Genomic DNA, 26,702 nt, shown 5'->3' on the forward strand with positions numbered 1-26,702 from the left:
TGGCTGGTGCACAGCTCGTTTGTCAGAGATGGTTCCCCCTTCCCCTGACCCCCGGACTTCCTCAAGCTCTCCACCGTACAGTCGCACATGGCTTACCTTTACTCAGCCTCTAAGCCCGTCTAGGTGCTGCTCTATGCGCCAATTCGTAGTTCTTGTGAGTCCTGCAGCGAAGGGGTTACAGAAACACCGTGGATCACCCCCACAGCAGCAGGAGGGGTGGTAGCACTCATGCCATGCGTGCAGAGCAGCACCTAGACCTTTACTAGCAGGGCGTTACTGCACTGTGCCAATAAATATGGTTGTTGATTCATCACCCTGCTATTACCACACAATTTGTAATCTGGGCCTGAGAATAAGGAATAGTGTGCATCTGTGTTAAAGACAGCACTCCACTTTATTTGAAAAGAAGTGCAGTCTTTAACACAGGTGCACATTGTTCCTTACTGTGTTAAAGACTGCACTCCTTTTCAAATAAAGCTAGACCTAAGACCTGCTTTTATGCACCAGATAAGCTTCTATCCAATTTATTAGAGAATAGTTCTTCACCTAAAGTTGCTTTTATGACTCTGAGGCTTCCATAAGGAGATATAGTCTGGGTGTATCAGATTGTTGGAGATCTACCACAGAGCTCCACCATGCAGTGCAGAGGGTTGCTAATGGAGGCTGTGATGTACTCACTAAGATGCTATATAACTTGATTGTCCCCATTTAAGATATGAAACAAGCAGAAATAGAAAGGCATTACATTTATCACGGAAAGCACAACAGAGGAACAAATGGGAAGTAGGAGACAGTCATGGCTGCAAGCTGGAAGACAGAGAAAGGGACAGATCCTATATGTGTTATAAAAGGGTCTCTTGTAGTGCTATACTGCAGTTTACAAATTCCTAAAAATAGTTCACCTACCCTAGGTATGACTTGAATTGGAGTTGAGTAAATGTCAGAAATATCACAAATCTGGTGTCCTTGTGACTGGTTAAAGCAAAGAGGTTTACACCCTTTCATGCAAATTCTGCAGGGAACCAGATTACTTCACATGTCCAGATTCTTTGTAAATGGGGAACAGCAGAGTGTGTCCTAAGACCACACATTAGCAAAGAAGAGGATGATCCCTTTATGGACCTGGAGAAGCCATTTCAGGACTTATTGCTCTACGCATCAGAAAACCTACCTCCTTAGGCTGGCCTGCCCCTTAGATTTAACTGTGACTTATAGATAAAAACCCCAAAAAACAAAGTGTTCCAGGATATTATGATCAACCAGAAAGTATTAAGATGTGTTGTAATGGCTGATATCCTTAACACAAATGCTGTCCCTCGATGCTCTGTGAGGCACAAACTATAAATATAAATAGTCTGACCTGTCCACCTGGTGTACTGGTTTGGAAGGACATTATTTTGTCAAAGTCTTACACTGGGGAAAGGTGGTGAGTGAGTACTGGTGTCTTGGGGCAATACATAGTTAAACTTGTTATAGTGTAGCATCCTCTTGTAACTTGTTGGAGTCACCCTGCCTGGGTGTTCCAAAAATGACGATTGGGAGACTGTTGATGGCTGAGGCAGAATAAAGTCCTCTTTGACTACCCTGCTTGTGACCTACAGTGTTTTACAGTTGCAACATGGACTTGTGTTCTTCTTGTCTCAACACGACACCGCCTCAAGCAAGGAGCTGCAGCCATCATTTTTTATGTCTCTCTTTTTTGCGACAAGTGTTTGCAGGCAGTGTTTTTGCTAAGCTGGGTGGTGCTGTCAGAGAGAGATCTGTATGGTTGAAGGACTGTTTAACTATATTTTTACCCATTAAACAGCATCAAGAATTTTATCTTAAAGACTTTCTGGATAGTGTAGACTTTTGCACAATTACCCAGCCTGCTACAGTTGGAACACAACCTGGACTCTCTCTTCAGAAGACGCATTGGGACACTGAAGTGCCAGTAACATCACAGAGATGTCTGCCTAACTTCAAAAGCTGAAGTTCAAATAGTGCGCTCCTCTCATAAAGGGCAATTGTGACTGCATGCTACCTAGATGCCAAGTTTACCTTCCAGTCTGACTTGTCATATTCAGTTGTCTACTAGTCCACACAAAATTATTCACATACCCTGAGCAATGAGGTGATTATTGACCCGTTCTTTACTAATCAGCACAGCATTTCTTGCATGTTGGATATATTTTTTGTTTGTTTAATACAACAAAGGATATCTTGTTTTTGTACTGTTTCTGTGGATAGTCACTAGAGGTGATTCCAGCATGGCATGTAAGGCATTGTAGTCTTTTAAAATTCATATGTACTAAGTCTCCACTAGCCCAAGGGAATACAATTCCATAATTTGAGATATAGATATCCTTTAAGGTAACTTCTTGCTTTAACTCTACAAGGACAAAAGATGTGCTCTTTCAGCCTCTGCATTCCATAACATTGAGTGTGTCTGAGTTTTTCTTTTCAATTGTTCTACTGGGGACATAATCTGGAAATTATCATTCAAAACATAACTCCTCTGTTTTTAGGTGGAGCCTAGCAGCGCGCATGCGCTGTCTGCAAGACATGCTGTATATGTTTTTGGGTTTCGGTCACGCCCGTCAATTGCCTTTCGTTCTTTTATGCGTCGTTCAGAAATGCTAGCTTTCTAGTGGCGCATGGGTTGTGTTTGTCCCTCCTTTGGGTGCTCAGTTCCCTCCCGTAGGACTGCCCTTATTACATGTAGGCGTTTGCTTCTGTCCTTTTCTGTTACGTTGGGTGTACTTTTCTTTTTTTTTATCTTGATCCCTCTGTTCTGAAATGCTTGTGTTTTTTTAAGGTACGCCAACACTGAGACTCACACCCAGCTTCCCCAGTTCCAAAGTCAGCAGCTCTGGGTGTTTTGACACATCCTCTCACCAAGACAGTTTGCTTTTTTGGGGGGTTTATCCCATTACCCTCTCTAAGTCACCCTCCCACCATGCACCCAACCTTTACCCCTTAACCCCTTTTGTTTCAATGAGCACCCTCCCTTAAACGCATGAGAAGGGCGTTCCCTTCATTACACAGACGTGTAGAACAAGCGCTTTCACTTTAAATCTACAGAGCCTCGGATCCTGAGTCTCTCTTCCCGGGCCCCACCCTGCTAGCCCACTCGTCTTGTCTTGTCTGATAAATCCATGGAGCACTCGTTAAACAGGGTTCTGAAACCACTTTGCATGCAGAGTCTAACCATGCCGTCAAGTGAACTGCAAAGGGAGCTCTCTCTTTTCAGGGCAGTAATTCACTGCTTTTAAAACATTTGCACCCCACAGCCTGCTCACTGCAGACTTGTGCTCACCATGGACGGATGAAATCTACCATACCAGTAGAATACAAATTTGTGACCTGCATCTCACAGGGGGCACACTGCACTCGATTGATAACATGAAATGCATTCGAAATAGCTTTGTGAGCATGACATGTAGACAGATAGCAAAAGTATTGCTTGCAGTATACACTTTGTGCTTACATGAACGCAGCGTTTAAAAACCAGTCTTGAAGGGGGTTAGACACTCACAATAGGTAGCACACACACATACAGCTGAGCACCGAATCCAATAATATGGGAACAAGAGGGAAAACTACACGTGAATGGGAGCTTCTCCTGTTGGGGGGCGAACAGATATTTTGCACACTCAGGAAAGCATGCAACTTGAACAACAACCCATTAGAATATTGTCTCCAAGTGGGGTGTTGGTACACACTGACGGGCCTCATATAGACGTACTGTATATAATGACCTGCAAACATGACGGACATTGAAATGTCATCATGCGGTTTTCCACAACAAGTACACTATTGCCAACAGTGTGCGCTTTGAATCAGTAATCATTTTCAGGATATCTGCGTGGATCAGCACTCAGCAACATAATCGCCTCTACTGATGCAGTGCTGTGTAGTAGCTGCTTACTTTAGGTCATGTGAGCTATACTAACTCTTCTGCAACACAGCATGCACCCATGCAACCTAGATTGTGAGGTTTATGAATTTTTGCATTTCTTATTCTACTGGACGTAAAAGAGCATTTCCAAAGTATTCTCACACTGCCTTCTAGACGGTGATTTTTTGGGCATTGAAGCCTCACACCTGCTACCCAACAAACCCGCCAGTAGCTATCAAAGAAAAATACCGATGTAAACACAGTAGTCCACAAGCATGAAATGCATTTAATGAAAAACACATTTCTTTCCGCAAAGTTGAGGATATATTGCATGTTATTTATTGTCTCCATATTAGTTCAAATTCCTTGATCCAGACGTGTTATCCATTACAAACAGACAGCCAACATGTGTTTCGTCATAAAAACTTTTTCAAGGCTGAAAAAGATGATGGTAATCAGCAATGATCGTATTCAGCACATGGGTAGAAAGCGCCTCACTGAAAATAACAGTGTGCTAGCGAAAATGTACTGCAAGCAACGAAAAGTTTAAGATCAAGAGGCTTTAATAAGCCTCTGAAATGTCCATGCATTGTGTGTTAATACTTTTTTGTAGAAAGTACCCGGCGCAACACACGGCCTTGATAAGCCTGTTTGCTTGTGAAGTCTCCCAACTAAGATTGCTGGAAACAGAGTGAGATATTAAGCAATGTTGTGACTTTGGCCACCAGCACCTATATTGAAAAAAAAAAAAGATAAGCACCGACCTGAGCATCTATCCATCTAACTGCACTCACTCTACCATCTGTTCATCCATGCACCAATTATCCATACTATCCATCCATTTAACCGTTTCCATTATCCAGGGCATTCGTCTGGTCATGCATGCATGCACCATCCTTCCTTCCTAGACAAACTCTGCCATTCTCTCATCCACCCATCCATGTACGCATTCACAAGAACACAATGAAAAGTAAAATCCTAGGCAATATAATAGACAGTGTTTATCATTCCAAATATTAAAAGACGAAATCCGTGTAACAACCAAGCTAAAAAAATTCAAAATTTTAATAACAATTTTTCAAAATGTAGATCATGCCAAATCATTTTATAAATTGAAATCATAGGTTTATTATCACAATTTCTGACTCTTTATACCTATGCCATACACAAAATCATGCTAAGCTAAAAAATATGTAATAAAAATATAATACTGTGACAAATGAATAGTAAATCTTCGCGCGTTTCGGCGTGAAACACGCCTTCGTCAGGAATAGCCACACAAGACCTGAAATTGATAAAAAGATTACACTGAATCGTCATGCATATATTATTAATATTGCATTCAATTTCAGCTACATAGGTATGTTACACTGAATAACAATATACATACTGACAAAGATTCACTGTACAGATAATAAAATGCCTTCATTGTCATTATTTTATGTAAAACAATAAGAGAAAAACAAGAGATTACAGAATACCAAGAAAGTGAATTAAAACCAAGTAAGAAAGAGATCCGAAATTCCCAGTTATAAAACTGCCTATTTGATGCTTACTTTCTACTTTTTGAGATCAATAAAATGGAGTAATGCAAAAGGGATGTATCCTGATCATTAGTTCTCTGAAATGAACCTATGGAATAATAAAAATTATGAGGAATAAACCACAAATAGTGCAACAAATTAGTCTAAAAGAAGTTTGGATAATATGTTAGTTTTAGACTAATTTGTCGCTCTATTTTTGCGAATTCTATTATTCCATAGGTTCATTTCAGAGAGCTAACGATCAGGATAGGAAATGGCATACGGGCGGCTGTGACATTTTTGGAAGCCTCTATGCCGGGGAGACGTTTATAACATTTGAGGAAGCATGCACCACATTTACACTCGGACACAGTCACTTTTTACACTATGTCGGTTTGGCACACATAGCCGGGGAAACCTGGCCCACTTTTCCAGAGGCTCCCAGAACCTCGCACACCCTCGGAATACGTTTGTCCTGTAGGGCATACTTACTACTTAGTGGTGACGGGTGATGTGTTCTTCCGGTGCCCAGAGATTTTGTGTGTGTGTGTGTGTGTGTGTGTGACATCACATCATGGTCTAGCATTACGTTTTTTTTCTTTTTACATTTTCTTTTCCTTTTGTAGTAAGTGATAAAGAATGACAGAATTATGATATCCACCCAAGATTGTGAAGATCAGCAGCAGCTCACATACATCACAATTTCCAGTATCGCGATCCTTCACATGTAGATTAACATATTCAAAATTCAGGGCTCAAATTAGGTGTCACTTTAGGAGTTCACAGCACCCCAATACTATTTATTTACTGGGAGTTTGTTCATTTTTAATTTGCGACCATCCTTCTGCTTCACCAAGCACGATGACATGAACCCTCATGCACAAAGCCAAACACTATTAAGCTTTGTAATATGCATGACCTTCCTCTGCCCACTGTTTTTTTTTTTTTTAAACATTTTTTTTATTATTTTCAAAGCAACCACACAATACAATTGCTCAACACCCTCCATCCCCCATCGGAGAGTTTATACGAAACCGTGACATCAAGTGTACAAAAGAAAAGTCACCCATCCTGCGCAGAGCTCCCCCCCACCCCCTCCCTCCCCCACCCCCTGTCAGTGTGCCTCCCTCTGCCAGCCCTCGTCCTGATGCGCCCCACCCAGCTCCATGAATCGTGTATGAGTGCTCAAACCTTCCCTAGGCAACTAAGGCTTTCCCCCATGCCTAACCACCCCTCATGCGACCTGTGCACCCCACTGCTCCCCCTTCCTCTGCTCACTGTAGGCCTATCTTGGCCTGCTTATGAATTCTTCAGAGGAATCTTTTGTCCTGAGAATGAACAATTCCTGGAGCATCTCAGCCCAAGGCATACAGTCTTTCTCCACATTATCATCCGCCCTAACCTCCTGCATAAGCCTCTCCTCCGCAAGTGCCCACTCTGACATATCCCTGGTCCCTCCTGTATAGTGGGTCTCAAAATCAAATGAATGGCAAGCCATCTTTTCGCCAGTAACAATAGTAACAACCCCAACAATGCATATTTGTACTGTACCTTTATGGTTTTAGTGTATGGAATTACACCAAGTAGACATTATTTTTTAGAGTTCTCCAGTCTGATATTTGATACTTCCTAAAGGACTGAAGTATTTCTACCCAGTATTATTCAAAGTGTATTAGGAAAGCATGTCTGTTTGTTGTCTTGGTTAATTTCGCAAATTTCAGGAATTGCCCTGGTCCGACAAAATCTTCTGTGCTGCAGCAAAAGAGATTCAGCTGTCTCCTGGAGGCAAGTCACATAGCGTCTCACACTCTTCCTCCCATCACACCGTCACTGACATTCTGGCATTGATTTTCAGAAAGGGTTGCAGCCACCAAACTGGCAGCTTCCTTGCTGAACTATTTATGGTTAACTCTGTTTTTATTAGTTTGCAAACATGGAAAATCAGCATTGAATACGTTAGACAATCCCATATTATTATCTCAAATTTACCACCCCCCATACCAACTGGACCCCTACACACATAAATGAGTCCCAGGAATTCTTCTGTGGATGAGTGGGGAGGTTTATGCAAAGAAGGTACAGCATGGGATTGGCCCAAGTAAACATTATAAGAAATTGAAGAGTGAATAAGATACAAAACTCCTGTGAACCCCCTTCCCCCCCCCCGCCACCCTCCCTCCCTGAATCGGTGTGCTAGGCAAAAGTCTCTTACGAACCATTCGTAAGGGTTGCCAATTAAGCGGATATAGGGACTTCATCCTTATGTTGGTCTTCAGTGAGCCGAAGGATACAAAGGTATTTAGGGCATGTCACCTCATTCATTTCAAGCGCCAGCAGAGACAGCAGTGGATGCCATATTTTCCTGAAAGAATCTGTAGAGTTCGTCAGGGTAGCTTGAATACTTTCCATGCCTATGATATACCATAATTTGTGTTGCCAGCCTGTGTGGGTCGGTCGTGTCCCTGTGCCCCATAGTGAAAGGATATGTTGAACGGCTGCTCCCAGCGCTAGGCCCATCTGTTTTCCCTTAATCGATTTCAGTGGATAGGTGATTGGGTTAGGGAGCCCCAATAATGTGTAGGCAGGGAATCGGGGGATTTCGGTCTCAAATTGCTTGTCAATGTCATCCAGAATAGAACCCCAGTAATCAGTCAGTTCCTTACAGTCCCCTCTTCATCAGAGTGCCCTCTTCATCACAACACCGCCAACAGGTCGGGTTTCAATCAGGGTTCCCTTTATGTAACCTGGCTGGTGTTAGGTACCAGTAAGTGACCACTTTGACCGCCGCTTCCCTACTAGCTGTATTACGGGCCGTATGGTGGGCCCGAAAATATACATCGCGCCATTCTTTCACTGTTAGGTCTCTCCCGAGTTCCCGCGCCCAACGCCACTGCCCCGCAGAGGGCGAGGAGGGAGTGGTGAACGCAGCATACTATATAGTTCAGATATCATCTTTTTATCTGAGACTTTGGTTATGAGCAATTTCTCATATGTGGTGAGCTTTCTTTGAACCAGCAGCCACACCTCGGGGTGGAGAAGCCAGTGGTGAATTTGGAAGTATTGGTAACGTTGCGGAGCAGTGATTGCGTAGAATTGTTGCACTTCTGCAAACGTAAGGAATCCATCTAGATCGAAAAGGTGTCCTGCCGACTTGCATTCGGTTGCCCGCCATTGCGGGAATGCCCTCTCCTCGAGCCCAGGTGGGAACTCCGGGTTATCGAATATGGGTGTTAATGGTGAGGGAAAGGATGTGAGTCCGCGTTTGACTGCCACTGAGTCCCAGACTCTGAGCAGAGTGCTTGTTATTGGGGAGCCCCTGAGATTCGGTGGTCTATCTAGCCGCCTGAGAAAGGGCACCTTCCACAAGGAGAGCTTCGCTAGCGCCCGGTCTTGGAACAGCCACCTTTTTTCAGACTGGGGTCTGCTCCGCTCCACCAAGTTTCTAAGTTGTGATGCTCTAAAATATTCTAGAAAGTTCGGGATACCCAACCCTCCCTTGTCCGGAGGCCTATGGGATAAATCTCTGCGCATACGAGGACGTGCCGCTGCCGAGACGAATTGGTGCACCGCATGTTGTATTTTATGGAGGGTCCCCGGTGAGGGCCAGGTCTGTAAGGTCTGAAGAATGTAAAGAACTTTGGGCAGGATATTCATTTTGATGGCTGCGATGCGGCCTAGAAGTGATAGGGAGTGCTTTTGTCACTGTCTAAGGTCTTTTTGGATTTGGGAGAGGAGCTTAGTATTATTCTTTGTAACTGTTCTTGTGACGGAAGAAGCCAAGTCTATCCCTAGATAGGTATTGTATCGCGCTACTGCAGTTCTCCGTATTGTGGCCGCTCACCCTCACGTTGGGCTGCCCCACTACCCAGATGTAAGACCATGGATTTCCCACATTTACCTTAAAACCGGAGACCCGACCAAAGGCATCCAGTTCCCGCAAAAAATCTGGCACCGAATGCTCAGGGGACTCCAGGGTCACCAGGATATCATCGGCGTATAGGCTCACAGTATGGCGTTCCTCCCCGAACGGGATACCGAGGATGTCGGGGTTATCCCACATTTTTTGTGCTTGAGGTTCCACGTAAAGTGCGAAGAGAAGAGGTGACAAAGGACACCCCTGTCTCGTACCCCTCTGTATCTCAAAGGGCCGGGAGGCCACCCCGTTTGCCCTGATGACTGCTGTAGGCCTGTTGTAGCAGCTCGCAACCCAGGGTCTAAATATATCTCCCACTCCAAAGTGGATTAAGGTTTTATCTAAAAAATCCCAGCTAACTCTGTCGAAGGCCTTTTCGGCGTTGACCGATAGTAGTTGGGCATTCATGTTAGTGCGGTGGGCTTTGTCTATCAAGTGTAATAGGCATTTGGTGTTGTCACTGCTTTGACGATTAGATATGAAGACGGATTGGTCCGGTTCGATGATCCCGGGTAGGCGCGGGCCCAGTCTAGCAGCAAGGAACCCAGTAAACAACTTTAGATCGAGGTTGTGGAGGGAAATTGGTCGATATGAACTGCACTGAGTCACGTCCTTCCCCGGCTTAGGAAGGATTACGATATCAGCAGCCAACATATCCGGGTGATGGTTCCCGGCCCCCGGAAGGAGTTAAAAAGCTGCGTTAAAATTGAGGGTAATAGTGGGCAGAAGGCCTTATAGAATCCCGACGAAAAGCCATCAGGGCCCGGTGACTTCAGTGGCTTGAGACAAGAAATCGCACCAATCACTTCTTCAGTCTTAATGGGCGCATCCAGTGCTTCGGCTCCCAAGGCGTTTAATGCCGACGTAGCGGCCCCCACATAGTAGGAGTGCTTCAGCCGAAGGGCTGCATATTCGGCTATATCGAAGTCCAGTGTCGCCAGCTGTGCCCTGGCTGCCTTTAGTTGGCGCCATATCCGAGGTGCGCAAATGCGTTGATGTATTCATTCCAGCTCCATCACACGTGCGGTAAGGAGTTCCCTCTTTTCTTTACGCTCCTTGGCTTCAGCTGCGGAAACGGCGATTAATTCATCCCTCACCACAGCCTTTAGTGCCCCCCAGAGCGCCAAGAGAGGCGAGTCCGGGGAGTCGTTTGTCGCTAGATAGTCAGTGATGCATTTGCGTAGTTGTTGAGGCACCCCTGCTCTAGGAAAAAAAGTTTCTCGAAGTCTCCACCTCCCCGGAGGTCTATGGATCATGGGCATAGAGAGAGTCAGTATCACTGCGTCATGGTCTGATAGTGCTGCTGGAATGATGTTCACTGTGTCTACCAACGTGTTTACCTCTGTGAACCCTATCAAATGATCAAGCCTGTCGTAGGTATGATGCGCATGAGAGTAGAAGGAAAATTGCGTGCTTTGTGGGTGAGACACCTTCCACAAATCTATCAAGTCCCTGTCTTGGAGAGGGCCCCTTTTTGACCATAGCGCTGCCCTGACCGATCCATCTCTGCATCCATAGCCAAATTTAGGTCCCCCCCCCACCACCATCCTCCGTTCTTGGGAACACAAGACCTCCGACATTGCCACCTTCAGAAATTGTTTTTGTCCCGAGTTTGGAGCATAGACAGAACCCACCACCAAGGGGGCGCCCCCCACCCAAATCGTATAGGCCAGTAAACGGCCCTTTATTTCCGCCACTTTGCTTCCCACCTTACCTTGGAACGAGTTAGCTATCAGAATGGCCACCCCTGCCTTCTCATCTGACGTGAAAGAGTAGAATTGATGGGGAAAAGCTCGGGATCTCATACGGTGCCAGTCTTTGGGGAGGAGATGGGTCTCCTGTAGTAGACAGACTGACGCCCCTGGGGTTGTTCAGTCCCTTCACTTTAAGGGTGGGAATCTGCAATGTGGACCTTGACATAATGTGATTACAAAATCAGACTCCTAAAATTGATGGGGAAGACCCCCTATCCACCTGACCGCTTCATATGTTCTCGACACCCTTCGCTTGTGAGCATATGCCCCAATTGGACCCCCTCCCTGTATAGCACACTGGTTCCCCCATCCTCCCCCTCCCCAACCCCAACATCCCTCCAACCTGTCAACAGTGAACACCCTCCCCTGCCCCTCCACCCTGACCCCCTCCCTGCCCTCCCTAACCCCAACTTGGAGACCCCGGAGTCCCGTCAGTGTCCAGTGCCCATCACGCAAGGAAGTGGGCATGTGGTGAGTAAAAAATCAGGGTTAGTATGTGGTCCAAGTGTCCCAACACCCCCCCCCCCCCCCCGACCCCCTCCCACCCTCTGATAGAGTCACGGGTGGGCCGTCGCAGCGGTTTCTTTCTGGGCTGTAGCAAGAGCCCCCAATCTTTCCTGTGCCATGGTGTCCGAGGTCGGCCGTCGTTCTGGATTGGGCGAATATCTGCGGCTCACTTTCTGCCAACCATTTTGTCGGTGAGTTCTGTGCACGACTGGGTGACTCTTCCGTGGCGTGATGATCCAAACCAAGAATCGTACAAGTTTCTTGGAGAGATCGGGGTTGGTGGAGTTTACCATTCAATTAAAAGATCAGGCGGAAGGGGTGGCCCCAGGAGTACGCCATTCCCTGTTCTCTCAGGTGAGTGGTCACCTCTCGGAAAGCCTTTCTCTTTTGCAGTGTGATGGAGGCCAAGTCCTGGTATAGAGCTATGGAATGCCCTTGATATATTATAGGTTGTTTCGACCGAGCCTCCCGCAGTATTCGTTCTTTGAGAGGAAAGTCCGGCAAGAAAGCAAGGATGTCTGGGGGAGGAGCAGGGGCCCGTTTTGTCAGCCCTACGCGGTGTGATCGGTCTATGCGGATTTCAAAATGCTGTGGCTCTCCTAAGATGTCGCGGAACAGCCCCAGGAAATATTGGGTCACATCCGACCCCTCCGTTTTCAAGGGGACTCACCTGACACGAATGTTATTTCGTCGTTAACGATTCTCGAGATCTTCCGCGTGTGCTTGCAAATCCAGATGTTGATCTCGCAGGCGGAGCACCTCTTGTTGGAGTTGTTCGATCTCTTCTCCTTTGGTTATTTCACGTTCTTCAATTGCTGCCACTCGCTCCCCGACTGCATCCACATCGTGGCGGATCTCTCGTACCTCGCTCGTCACCTCGTTCTTAAGTGTCTGAAAATCTTTCCTGAGAACATTGAAGAGCGATTCGAGGAAGGAGCGGGTAATGAGAACTTCTCCGTCTTCCGTGTCTGTAGGAGCTTTCGGGCCTGGGAACGTCCCACTCCCTTTGTCCTTTGGAGGGGGTCCTTTGATGAGCATCTCCTTCAGAGATCTTTCCCCTTTCTTCCTCACCGAGGACATCTCTGGGCCGTTCGTATGGGGGGAGGTAACCCCAGTGTTCGTCACGATCTGGGCAGTCTATGTAACACTACTGCCCTTTGCTGTGGGTTGGATATGTCTCCTTATCTTCCGGCGGCAGACAACCTTCGCCCGGATTCACCTCCGCCCCACCTTCATATGCAGCGTTTAATTCAGCAGTCCCCTCTACGCTCTCTGGCTGCCCAGGATGTCTCCCTCTCTTTTGCAGTGTTCTGGGGTCTCAGGTGGCTACCCCACTGCTACACACCATGCAGGGCCCACTTTGACTGCTGTGTGATCCCTCTAGCAGGCGGTTGTGGCCGACTCTACCCCACTCCGCCAGCCGAATGCTCTGACCGGATGTCTGTTCCTTTGCTCCCCACACGGCCTCTATGAACCCCTGGACATCACTGTATGGCACGTCACCGTGGTCTCGTGTCTCCACTGTGGCCTGTAGCCCAATGGCCGGTCTATGGGCAGAACTTTACCTCACACCCGACCTGGGCCGATCGCGCCCACCAGCAGCTGCTTGTTGAGGAAAAGTTGTGGGGCAGTTCAGCCCTTCGTAAGCTGTCCCCCACGGATGGCCCACCAATGCTGCACTGGATTCTGGAGGCGCCCCACCCTGACGGGAGTCCCCAGTCCGTGGATGCTACTGCGCCGGTCTCTCTCGCGGCCGCCGCACCTCGTGTCACTGCTGTCGCTCCCTGTCTGTCAGGTCCACTCTCTGAGGACTCCAGGTCCACTCTCTGAGGACTCGCCCGAGGTCGGCACGCAGGGCCCACCACTTACACCCTCATCGTTGTCCTCCAGTACTGGCCTCCAGATGACCGGGGGCAGTGTTTATAAGTCCACTGCGCTGCTTCATCTGTACCTGCACTCCCCTGGTCCCTCTCGCCCTTCTGAATTCACGTTGTCGCTCAGCCCCTCGACTCCGCTTATGGCGGCTCTACGCTCAATGCCCAGGCACCCCTGGCCTTCCGTGTTCTGTCTTGCAAGCAGGCGACCCCTCTCCGTATCAAGCTTGTCTGGAGGTGCTCGTGTAAGAGTTGTCTCTCCCTGAGGTGGCGAATGTGAGCGCCCCGTCTCCCTACTCAGGCAGTCCGCTGGGAAGCGCAGTAACAGTTGTTTCAGATGTTACTGGGCCGAGACGCCATTTTCTTGTTGCGCCTCCCGCCCACACCAGGCCTCAGCACAGCCCTGAGCCCAGCCAGAGACCCTGGACACCCGCTCTGGAGCCGCCCCTCTGATGCGCCTCACCTGGGCCACAAGAGTTTCTGTGCATCTGGGGCTCGTCCGCCGCTAAGGCCCCCTCCCGATCTACCTCTGAATCGAGGACAGGTGCCGCTCGGCCCAGGCGGCCACGCTCGGTGTTCTCAGGCGGCGTGCACCCCTGCCAGACCGTAGGCCTCCCTGTGCTGCGTGCCGGTCTCTCCTGTCTCTGCTGCCGTTCCGGGCACTCACTGAAGCTCAGCGGGCAGCCTCCATAGTGTCGCTGATCTCACTATCGGAGCTCCTCTTGCGAGCACTCTGCCCGCCACTCTAGCTGTCGTCTGGCTTGTGTGCCATTTCCTCTCCGCCTCAGTGTGTATACCGCGAACCGCACATGTCGTCAAGCGGGAGCAAGCCCTCGCAGTGTATGTTCTCTGGGATGGCGCCCCGCGTCCCCTCATCGTTCCGCATTGTTTTCAGTCCCGACAGAGGCTCGATGCTGAGATTTAGCCAGAGAAATGGGCCGGGAGCGGAGAACCTCCGCGACAAGCACCTGTTCAGCCCGCCATCTTGGCCACGCCCCTCTTGTTGAACTATTTAGAGGCATTGGTTAACGTGCCATGCCTCTGCCATCAGGCATTTTGTTAAATCTGCTGCCCCTGGGACACCCGCCAGCAACTGTTTCTCCCAGTTATTGTCTGCCGCGCACCATCTGGCAGAATGTTGGAAATTTTCTGCCAAATAATACAGTTCTAAATCGGGGTGGTTCAAAGCTTCCTTCAGTTGTATCCAGTTTTTGGATCCCGAAGCCTACTCTGCTTTTCTTACCTGCCCATATCTAGAAAATCAAAAGGCTGTCTATTACTTTGAATGTACACTTGCGTATCGGGCGTTGTGAGTTCTGTAGTACGTATAGGCTGCTGAGTAGAAATTCCATTTTAGCTCCCGAGATCCTTCCCGAAACAAACAATGGTGCTGTATTCCAAAACACAGCTGTGGCCTTTAGACCAGCTAGCTCTCTGCCCATATTGTAATCATATTGTTTGTCAGCCGTGTGTGCTACTTGAGTTCCCAAACATAAATTTCTCTGCTTCCCATCTCAGTACTCCCTTTTGTAGCGTTTCACGCATTCGCCCTTCCAGTCATGCTAATGGAAAACTGGAGACTTTGCCTTATTAATAAACAGACCAGGGACCCTCCGAAACTGCCACAACTCCAAAAATAGTTTCAGCATTGAAATTGCTCTAAATACATAAGGGTGTCATCTGCATACAATGCTCTGTATCTCCCACTCAATCACTCCATTGCTTCATCACTGCATACAGATGCACTGCCAGTGACTTCATTGTTCAGGGGAAGAGGCGTGGGGAGAGAAAATATCCCTGCCGGTACCCCTCTCAATACGCCATCTGTCTGATATGTAGCCTCTAGACCTGACCCTAGCTGTGGGATCTGCATATAACAAAGATATCCAGCTAAGAACATTAGAACCAAATCCCATCTTCGCCTGTACCACCCACATATACTCCCAGTCTATACTATTGAAAGTCTTTTCAATATCCAAAGCTACCAATACTCTTCCATGTTTTAGCCCTGTATGGAGTGCATGACATGAGTGAGCCTCTGAATATTCATGAGGGTGCTTCTGACCGAAATAAAGCTGCATTGGTACTCATGCACCAACAAGTAATCTAATAGTCATTGCTTTGGACAACACATTGATACCTGCATTAAACATAGAAAGAGCTATCCAGTTTTGGTTGAATTACTATAATGTTTCTCACTTTGTTTGTGGTAATTTTCTCAAAGTTTTGGATACTTGAAAATCTCCATGAGCTGGTCAGAGAGCATTGCCATTTCTAACTGATAAAATTCAGGTGGGAGTCCATGGGTTCCCGGTGCCTTATTCCTGGGCATACCTTTGAAGGTCTCTAGTAATTTTTCTCTAGAAAGATCCCTCTCCAGTTCCACCATCAGCTCTCTACAAAGCCTCGGAAGTCCTATCCCATTGAGGAATTCTGTATAGTCTGCACTTTCTAGTTGATGTAGGTGCTTATAGAAGTTGGCTAAAAACTGTCGCAGCACTTTATTTATTGAGACTTGAGTCCATTAATCACGCCCCCGTCTCCTTGTAGGGCCTTGATCATTGGTGTTTTGTGTTTATATTTTGCGTTTCAGTAGCCATGCCACGAGTCTGCTGGGTCTGTGCCCTTATTTAAGCAGCTTCTGTTTATACGCTTGTAGAGTAAATCTGTCAGTAATGTTCGATAATTCCTCTATTCTCCATTTCACTACTGTTGTATCTTTGTCTACATAATTTATCACCTGATTCAGCTCTTGTAGGTGTTCCTATCGATATTCCTGTCTCTGTAGATCTTTTTGTAATTGGAAGTTCATTCCATAAATTTTGTCACAGCATTCACCGTTCAAGACAACCTAAAGTGCATCCCATTAATTTGCCCTGGTTGACGTAGTTCCCCATTTTCCTTTAAAATGCCCTCTCTTACTTCCTTTATATCGGTGCTGAAGACCAAATCTTTTAGGGCTTCAGGATTAAACTGCCAAGTATGGAAAGCTGGGTTACAACAAGCCCAGGTATAAGTGAGTAGTAATTGTGCAGAGGCAAGATGGCCGCCGTGGTGTAGGCTGTGTTACAGCCCAGCTCCCTCTCCTCACTTCTGGAGAAGACCTCAGAACGGTGATTAATCACGAAAAAAGGGCTGGAGAATGCCTGTATGGGACTCTACATTTAAATAAGCTTCTTACTAATTATTAACTTTTGAATGTTTGTCGGCGCTCTCAAACCCTTCTTTGCCGCCAAAATCTGTGACGGTTGGAAGGCACTTACCGGTCGATACTGGAGAGAAGTCTATGCTCGCTTCCCCACTGTTCACGTGTGGTGTGTCCTTCGGAGCTCTGTCGGGGGACATGGTAGCAGCGTTTGGTCTAAGATGCCGCCAAAATCGACGACGCGCAGCGCGAAGACTCAGGCAGCTGGTACGGAGAACTCTTTGCCGGGGGAGTCAGCAGACGGTGCGGCGGGCGCTCAGCATTCGAGCAACCCGACTCAGAGGAAAGGGGATCGAGGTGCAGGAAAAGAGAAAGCCCGTGTGGGAAAGCATGGAGGAATGACTTTGCCGGAGTTGTTTGGTAAACAGACGGCTAAAGGGGATACTTTGTTGCAGACTGAGCAGACAGGTGAGACTTGCTTGACTCTTCCCGATACTGGCAACATTGTGTCCGGCAATATTTCACCTTTGGTAGAATCTGCCGCTTTACCTCCACCTATCCCGGAGAAAACAGCTTTAACGGTGGAACAGTTAACAGATGAAACCCAGGCATTCTCTAAACCTGGTAGGGGGGTTCTGGGAGTTGAAGTATCTAATACCCCTTTTTCTAAAGATTCAACTGATGATCTTGTTGGTTTAACAGCTGAAACAGTGGCAGCAGAGTTGAATAAGGAAGAGCTACTACAGGTGAATGCTGGTTCTCAAGAAATCACTGAGAATTTCTATTCCCTGTCTGATTTTTCATCGGATGAAAGTAGTAAGGAATGGTCTGAGAATGAGGCAGAAAATAGCACGGAGAATGAAGCTGACTCAAGCAAGGTCTCTCCGATTACCACAGTAAAAAAAGTTAAAAAAGGAAAGGAATGCCCTGTAAATGGCAATATATCTATAGGATCTACAAAAACTGGCCTGATTTCGGAAGAAACTTCTGCTTTTGGCACAGAAAGTGATTCTGCCATACAACCATCTGATCATGGGATTACGTTGTCAACAATCTATAATACTATGTTGGATCATAGGGCCGAGATTAAAGCAGAGAATGTTCGTATGCAAGCAACCTGTAGGAAAGTGCAAAATTCTGTGCGACGAGTAATTAAGATTTGTTCGGACACAGCTTTAAGAATGACTGAAGCAGAGTCAAGAATCTCGGCTCTAGAAGATATAGTAGCGGCGCAGAAAACTGAAATTAGTACTATATGTGATCACAAGGATGATGTAGTATTTAAACTGGCAGAATTAGAAAATCAGGCCAGGAGAAAGAACCTTCGCATTTTGGGCATTCCAGAGAAAAAAGAAGAAGGAGCTGATGTTCGAAAATTTGTGTGCGATTTATTTGTCGAAGCCTTTCCGGAACTTACTTCATGGGACTGGTCTATAGAGATTCAGAGGGCTCATAGGATTCCTTTTAATGTGAGGAAAGTGAGGCTGGGAGAGCCAGAGAAACCTTGTGCTATTTTGGTTCGATTTAATAACTTTTTGGCTAGAGAGGCTGTGTTTGGCCTGGCTAGACCGGATAAGAAAAGACTGGCAAAAGATTATTATTTTTTTGTCAGACCTGATTTTTGTAAGGAAACTGTGTCAAGACGTTGGCATTTACGACAGTTAATATCTGGGTTTCAAGAGAAAGGTGCTGTCGTCTTTTTGCAAAATCCTGCCAAGCTTAAAGTTACGCATAAAGGCCAAACTAGGTTTTTTTTTCTGAGGTTATGGCCGCTGAATTTCTACATTCCTTGTAATATAGGATTTAATATGTATAAGGGATTTGGTCTCTATTAAGCTTCTCCTTGCAGCTGGGGGAGGGAAAGCGGTAGACCATCTCATTAGGGCTGTTTGTCCCTATGCCTCATGTGGTGGTTTGGGTGGGTTGGGTGAGATGTGGGGGGTTGAGGGGAGGTTTGGGTTTCTGGGGTTTTGGTGGGGTGCTGGGTGAAGGGTGCACGGGGGGTGAAAAATCATCAACTGCCTGGACACACAAATTTTTTGAGTCGGGAAACTTTAATTTCCATGTTAAAGGTAAAAAAATCTATAAACAATATATCATCTTAATTACTTTAGCTAGGTATTTTGAGAAGATGTTGGTCTGTAATAATCAAACTCGGTTTCTCAAATCGGTCTCATGGCTAAGAAAATAAAAATTTGTTCACTTAACATTTGCGGGCTAAACGATGTGAAAAAAAGAGAGGTTTTTACTAAATTTATTCAGATTATAAATGCTGATTTACTCTGTTTACAAGAAACCCACATTCCATGGGCTAAAAGGAGCTGCTTGAGGAAACTTGGATTAGAACTGATCGCATGTTCTAAACAAACAGGAGTAAAGAGGGGAGTTGCTACCCTCATGAGACGAGGTTTAGGGGTATGTGTCAAATCGGCAGAGGCTAAATGGGGGCGCTGGGTGATCAGTTTATGTCAGATTGGACATTGCAGATTTACAGTATGTAATCTTTATGGACCTAATCTGGATGATACGGAATTTATATACTTTCTTAATCTCGAGCTAGCTCAATGGCCACAGCCTCTAGTTTTATGTGGAGACTTGAATATCCATCTCGATGCCAATTTAAATATTAGGACAACTTCATTATATAAGGGTAGGAAGCCTCGTTTATTTACAGCGCTAAGGGATTTAATCATAGATCATGGTCTGTTTGATACTTGGAATGCAACCCATGTGAATGATTTAGGATATACTTTCTACTCTGCTCCGCACAAAAAATTCGTTAGATTAGATTATTTTTTTGTCTCTCTACAATATCGAGGTAAAATTGAGTTAGAGATTTTACCTAAACTTATATCTGATCATAATCCTTTAGTTTTGGGATTTTTAATTGATGCACAAATAGAGATTAGACAACACTCATGGTCTTTTGAACGGAGCTTGCTCGGAGATAAGGAATATCGCCAATTTATGCTCAAAGTGTTACAGGAGTTTTTTTTGCTTAATAAAGGCACAGCATCCATACAAACTATATGGGATGCTTTTAAAGCAGTAGTCCGAGGGGAAACTCTTAGTTTCTCCCTATCACGACGTAAACAACTGCTAAGTAAATATAAAGAAGATTTTAGGATGGTTATGTTAGCCGAACAGAAACTGGCTGAGGTAATCAGGTTGGGTAAGGATCCAGAAGGTGCTCAAAGAGAACTTGCTGTGAATAGGGCTAGAGTGTATTCTAATCTGGCGGATAAAATTGCCTTAAAATATAAACAATATAAGGAGCTGGCATACGAATTTGGTGAAAAAACTGGAAAAGTTCTGGCTAAAAGAATAAGGCAAAAAGCTGTATATAACGATATAACAAAAATTAGAGACGTTAATGGGGTTTTGCAAGAAACGAGAGAAGGGGTTTTGGGGGCTTTTCAAAATTTCTATCAATCTCTTTACAAAGCCCCGTCTACTGAGACTTTAGACTATGATGGGAGGGATTATTTGTCGGGAGTTCCAACCACGGGATTTACCGAAGCACAGGCAATATGTTTAAGGGCCCCAATAACGTGGGAGGAAGTTGAAAGAGCTATATTAGCATTCGCTCTGGGCAAAGCAATGGGTCCGGATCAGATCCCTTTGGAGTTCTATCGTACTTTTAGGAATATGCTAAAAAATGAATTATTGCAAGTGTGTCAACAAGCTTTTTTGGGTAATTCCCCGGCTTCTTGGTCAACGGCCACTATAGTAATTTTTTTGAAGAAAGGGAAGCTAGATACGGATATGGGATCTTATAGACCTATATCCCTCCTTAACGCGGATAGCAAAATTTACTCCAAAATTATTGCAAACAGATTAAATAATCTTATGCCTCTACTGGTATCTAAGAGACAACATGGATTTATTTCACGGCGTGATACGACAGATCATATTAAGAGGATCATTTCTTTATTAGATTGGGCGCAGGCTACGAGCTCTTCTGTTGCAGTGGCTTTATTGGACGCTGAAAAAGCGTTTGACTGGGTATGTTGGAAATTTTTGTGGTCAACTTTAGTTTGGAAGGGCTTTCCGGTGGAATTTATTAAGGCTATTCAGGCTTTATATAAAAATCCAAAAGCAGCGCTTCGTATAGCAGGTCAACTCTCTGGTAATATCATAATCACTAGGGGGACAAGGCAGAGCTGTCCTACCTCGCCTCTGCTATTTGCCTTGTATATCGAGCCATTTTTAAGTAGCTTGGATGATAATGCTGGAATAAAACCAGTCTGCATACATGACATAGCTTATAAGGTTTTTGCATATGCAGACGATATAGCTATTGTTACCTCAGATATTAAGTCTGCCCTCCCCAAGTTAATACAAGCTTCGGAGGATTTTGGTAGGTACTCTGGATATAAGCTTAACGTTGCTAAGACCCAACTGCTTCACTCAGAGTTTGGACGCCCACAAGATATGCATTTCGAGGCGGAATCTATATATCTTGGAATAAAAATAACTGCTGATATCGACAAAATTGTTCAAATAAACACTGATACTGTAATTGCCTCTGCTAACAAAACCTTAGAGAAATTGGATAATCTTCATCTATCACTATATGGCCGCAGTAACGTTCTGAAAATGCTTATTTTTCCAAAGTTTTTGTACTTATTTAGAACTATCCCACTCTTATTCTCTATGTCTATATTTAATCGGATTGAAAGAATGTGTTCCAGGTTTCTCTGGAGCTATCATAGATCTAGAAGAGCTCTAAAAAAATGTACTTTACCAAGAGATAGAGGGGGTTGGGCAATTCCTAATTTTCAATTATATTATTGGTCTATTTTTTTACAGAATATGGGTGTCTTATTGTTTAAAGAAATTTATTTAGATGAGGCAATAAGACCTTCAATTTATGAGATGTTACTAGGACAGGAAGCACGTCAATGTTTAGTTCGCATTATTGAACCGAGTTATTATAAGAAAACCAAATTTAAAATTGTTTTTACCGTTTTTGAGATCTGGAAGAAAATTTAAAAAAAAATTGGACTTACCACTAATTTAAACTATTATACACCTTTAATTAATTGCCCTTTGTTACCAGATATCTTTAAAGACCCTATTATGCATAGATGGCATCGGGCTGGTATAAGTCAACTGGGCGATCTAATGGAGGGTCAACATATAGTGTCTTTTTTGTTTTTACAACAAAAATATGGTCTTTCTCGATTAGAATTCTTTAAGTTTTTACAGGTTCGGAGTTTTTTAGATAGAAATTGTTCAGAAAATCAAAATGTGTTTCAGAAGGTTAAAATTATTGAAGCACTTCGGAAACGACCGAGAATTGGCCATATTTATCAATTGTTGATGGCTAATTACCAAGATGACACACCGATGCTGGAAGACAAATGGATAAAGAAGTTTAATGTGCAAGGACTCGACATGCATAGAGTTATAGAAATTTCTTTCAAAACGTTATATAATGGATCATTAATGAGTCAACATTTTATGTCCATGTATGATTTATACTATACACCTGCTAAACTAGCGAGATGGGCACCAGGTAAAGTGAACAAGTGTAACCGCTGTGATTTAAATGCTGCAGATACGATACACATGTTTTTTTTGTGTCCAAAGTTAAGTCAATTTATTAGAGACATAGAGAATTTCTTGTCAAACTATTTAGGTGTCCAAACACAAATATCAGCAGAACTTGTTATTTTGGGTGTACAAACTAGCAGCGTTTGTCTAAGAACGGATCTGGAGGATAGATTTTTATTTATATGCATGTCAATCTTTCGCTGCTGTATCACTACGCACTGGCTGGATGTTGAACCACCCGTCTTTAGTTACTGGCGAGCTAAATTATTGTCTGTTTATCATTTGGAAACTGCTGTTTATAAAACAAAGGGCAAGAATAGAAGGGCACTTGGGTTAAAATTATGGTCCCCATTTCTTAATTGGCTATGAATAGAATTTTATGTTTCTGTATTGGTTATGTTTTGATCTATCTGATGATATAACTAATTGGCTCACACTTAATATAATGTTTGTGTCCTGGCTTTTTGATGATATAAAAATCAATAAAGAATTTTTTTTTTTAAAAAAGAGTAGTAATTGTGTATGGTCTGAAAGGAATCTACCCAGGTCCCCTGCCAATTGTATATTGACAACCAATGGAGGTATCAGTCCCCCTATATCAATATCCTGTCTAACCTCCTGTACATGTTGTGAATAGGTGAAACAACTGTGAATTATGTTTGCGTGGGATATAAGGTCTATGCAAACTGCTCAGGCCATTACTTCATCCAGCGCTTCCATCATTCACACCTTCTTATGGCTGCTCGCCGGCAACCTATCCAATTCTCCATCAATTATACAATTGCAGTCTCCTGCTCAGAGGAGGAGGATTCCTATGTATGGCGGCAGCACATTGAGTACCCTCCAGAAAAAAAGTACTTTCATCATTATTAGATGCATATACTTTTAGTTGGCACATCTCCATCCCATTTAAGAAGCCGTATGTCAGTATAAATCTGCCCTATATATCAGCATCAGCCTCTCGTAACGGTATTTCGAGAGCCACCAAAATGGACCTCCTGGTGCATATGTTGAATAAGTATATAAATATAACTGCCCTCTCCTTTTTTTCTTTAATTTAGCAGCTTCTGTATCAGCTAAATGGGTCTCCTGTAAAAACAACCTTCCCACTCTAAAAACAACATTCCCACTTTATAGCGCCTATGGTAGATATACACTATATACCATTTAGTATGGTCGTATAGTCCTCGGACATTCCAGTACATAACTTTTACTTCTCCCACCATGTCTGGCTGTTCTTATTTGTTACCACCCATGCCTAGGAGAGGTGGAGGGTAGTACGACTGCTGTTTAGGTTTGTCCCATGACACTATAGCATACTCAAGTTTACTGCCATCAATGTTATGGTGTAATGAGAATTGCTCTTGTGCTGATGCTCTGTCATTATTGCTCGATAATATATGAACAACCATCTCAAAACCAATCACCCCCCCGAAACCCAATGTGCCCCCCCCCCGAAAAAAACACCCTGAACTATGTAACTGCGATATTTCCCATATCAGATACCACTGAGAAACGTACCACCTAAGTATATTGCAACTATCACTTAAAAGTTGCATAACTTCATAATTTGTTGAAACGCTAATCTATACTATCAGAGGGAGTCTTGAACTCCCAGCACTGCGATCTGCAGAGAAGTCCCTGTGGAGCACTATCCTCCCCGACCTCCATAACTAAAGAGTAATCGGCTCTGCTTTGCCACCCTAGGTCAAACCTGTAAGGTCTGCTAGTGTCTGATCTCATCCAGAGGCTAGCCCTGTAACAAATTAGTTTTACCCTTACCCCTGTGTGTCCTGCGCCATTTTTGCGTGACTCTCTGTAGATCCCTGAATTATTCAAATATCATCCTTCTGCCTTAATTTCCGAAAATATAAAAACACCTGTTGCCTTCCCAACATTGTTATGGTGATTTTCATTTAAAACAGGAGACCTGCAAAAGTAAGACCAGAATCCACATAATCTTCAATCAAATTGTATCCTGAAGAAAACCCCCGGTTCCCCTGGCTTGTCTGATCTGGGATCAGCATGTTTCATATATCAGCAACCTCCAGCAAGTCCAATGGGGTGAGCTCCTTGACGGTCCCTGGAGACAGCAAAGTGTGACCTTCCTCAGTGTCCAGTGTGTCATCTTGTTGCACCTCAACCCAAGACTCTTCCAGGCCTGTTGCTATGCCCCACTTTTCGCTGTTCTGCTAGGCTTTGTTCTGCTCCTCATCTTCCGGATATTCACAGTCGTGTCACGATGCACTCCAATTCGGTGTCTGCTCTCTAACCGGTCCAATACTTAATCATGGTGCATAAATAAATACGGCTGCCCTCCTTGCACCACTCTCAGCTTTGCAGGAAACAGGAGCATGTTTCTAATAGTAAGTGTTCACAGTTACTACATCACATCTTATCAATATGTATTTTAACAGACTTTTTGATTGAGAAGGCTTTCCATGCTCTGTTTAGCATACAATGGTACTCGATTCTGCTGAAAAGAAGTACATTGTTTTATTGAAGTGTGTGCTATCGCACACATAAAATGTTCTCACCATCATCCAACGACCAATGGCAGGGTAGAACTCTTGAATTATTCCCTCAAGAAGGGCATTCAGCTGTCAATAGAGAACTGTTTGGACTGGAAGTGTGTCCTTAAGATCATGTGGTTTTCTACAGGCTCCCTCCCAATGCAACGACTGGCAAGACGCCATTCGAGCTGTTTCGTGGGCATCTCCCACACTCCAAACTTGTACCTGACTTGATGTCTTGGCGGAAGGTATGGTTAAGTGTATTTGAGCAGGATACATGGAGGCAGATGGAGATAGAAATGTCAAAAACAGAAAATCCTGCTTTGATGAAAGGAATAGAGTATGTAGAATCTTGGTGGGTGTTGGGGATTGTGGCAGGGTCAGAGCACCTATTGAGGCATTACCATTGTACAATTATAGAGAACCTTGAGAGGTGGTTAAGATTTTCTACAGTGCCATAAAAACTATTGACGGTTGCATCTGAAATTTAAGTGGGGTCTCTGTATGCAAGAAGGGTTGTGTGTTTGACAACTCTTGTATCCCAGGTGTGACCTTGTATGGGGGCTAAAGTAAGGTGAGGGTGATGGTGGTTCTAACAAGGTTTTGCAAGTAAAGAGCAAACACATTAGGAAAAAAACCTGCATATCTCAAGGAATATGTGGTATAATCTTTTATTTTTATTTTTAAGCTGCATGTATGTTTCAGTGCAACTAGTATACCTTTGTATTACTCATTCATTGATTGTTCCTTATTTCAGTGTATTATGTTATACTTCTGTTTGTTATGAGAGAAGATGTGTAAGTATCTCTACCACTGCATCTACCTATGTCATACTCTTGGAACTTGTTGTCGTCACCCTACTTGTGTGTTGCAGGGTGACGTTCAGGATGTTGGTAGGTGAGGCAGAATAAAGTTCTCTTTGACAATCCTGTATGTGTCCTGCAGTCTTTTACATATAATTCGTGTTTTAATGCCATTTGTTAAAAAAATCCGAAATAAAAGAAGCTAAAAAATGTTATGCCACTTTAACTTTTGTTTAATTTTTAGCTTTAAAAAACATACTGGTTTAATTTCCCTGTTTTCTCTTTGACATTTTGCATTATCATTTGAACTTTCTACTTTACTGAAAAGATTATGGTCAGTAAAATCTGATTTGCAACGTTGCTAGTGTACCTATGATCTGAGTGTTACTGTTTCATTCTAGGTCCCACGAGTTGAGGTCAAAGGTTATTTCCTTGCAGTTGCTTCTGTCCATTTTGCAGAACGCAGGACCAGTTTTCAAGACAAATGAGATGTTTATCAATGCTATTAAGCAGTATCTGTGTGTTGCACTTTCAAAGAATGGAGTTTCATCTGTTCCAGAAGTTTTTGAACTCTCTCTTTCAATCTTCCTAACCTTGCTGTCCAACTTCAAGACACATCTAAAGATGCAAATTGAGGTAGGTGATGCAGTTAAAAAAATTCACAGGTGTGTTTTTAGTCACGCTTTTATGTAATATTCATTCCTCCATATTTCCAAGTACTATCTACCTACACTTATGTTCATTAAATTGTCTACCAATGAAGAAAAATGGTCGTGCGAGCACTACATTTCTGGCATGTCTAGCAGAATATGGATCTGCTAGACATGCCAGAAATGTAGTGCTCGAAAAAATAGTTTGACTGAGGGTTGATGAGAGCCTTAAAGAACTAACCACTGCAGAGATGTAAAGGGTGCACTTGCAGATGCTTTCTCACCTTTCAGTCTAATTTCTTTACTCTTCCATACATGACAAATGCGTTTCCCTGTAAAGGCTTTAAGCCACAGGGGTTGTGGTTCTAGCTGTCTAATCTTTGTCAGAGCAGATAACCTGTGTGCTGTAGTGAACTGCCATAAGTGTTAACGACTTTCTCATATAACTGTGCTTCATTCCTGAATTCTGATTTTTGTCCTTTATTGTTAGGCATCCTTACATGTCATTTATTCTTTTGAACAACTTTTCAAATGCAGGACTGTGATATGAATCCTAGACCTGATCATATATCCTCAATTGC

At 44.3% G+C, this 26,702-nt stretch overlaps 1 protein-coding gene across 1 annotated transcript in view; it reads left to right on the plus strand.

The window, feature by feature from the left end:
- ARFGEF1 (ARF guanine nucleotide exchange factor 1) overlaps nt 1-26,702 on the plus strand; it is a 1,069,199-nt gene that overhangs the window by 412,710 nt on the left and 629,787 nt on the right. Inside the window, exon 10 of the mRNA XM_085605493.1 lies at nt 25,873-26,107. Coding sequence (XP_085461619.1) covers nt 25,873-26,107 — 235 coding nt within the window. The remainder of the gene's footprint in view (nt 1-25,872; nt 26,108-26,702) is intronic.

Source organism: Triturus cristatus, chromosome 5_1 (genome assembly GCF_964204655.1).
Source record: "Triturus cristatus chromosome 5_1, aTriCri1.1, whole genome shotgun sequence".
Taxonomy (NCBI): domain Eukaryota; kingdom Metazoa; phylum Chordata; class Amphibia; order Caudata; family Salamandridae; genus Triturus; species Triturus cristatus.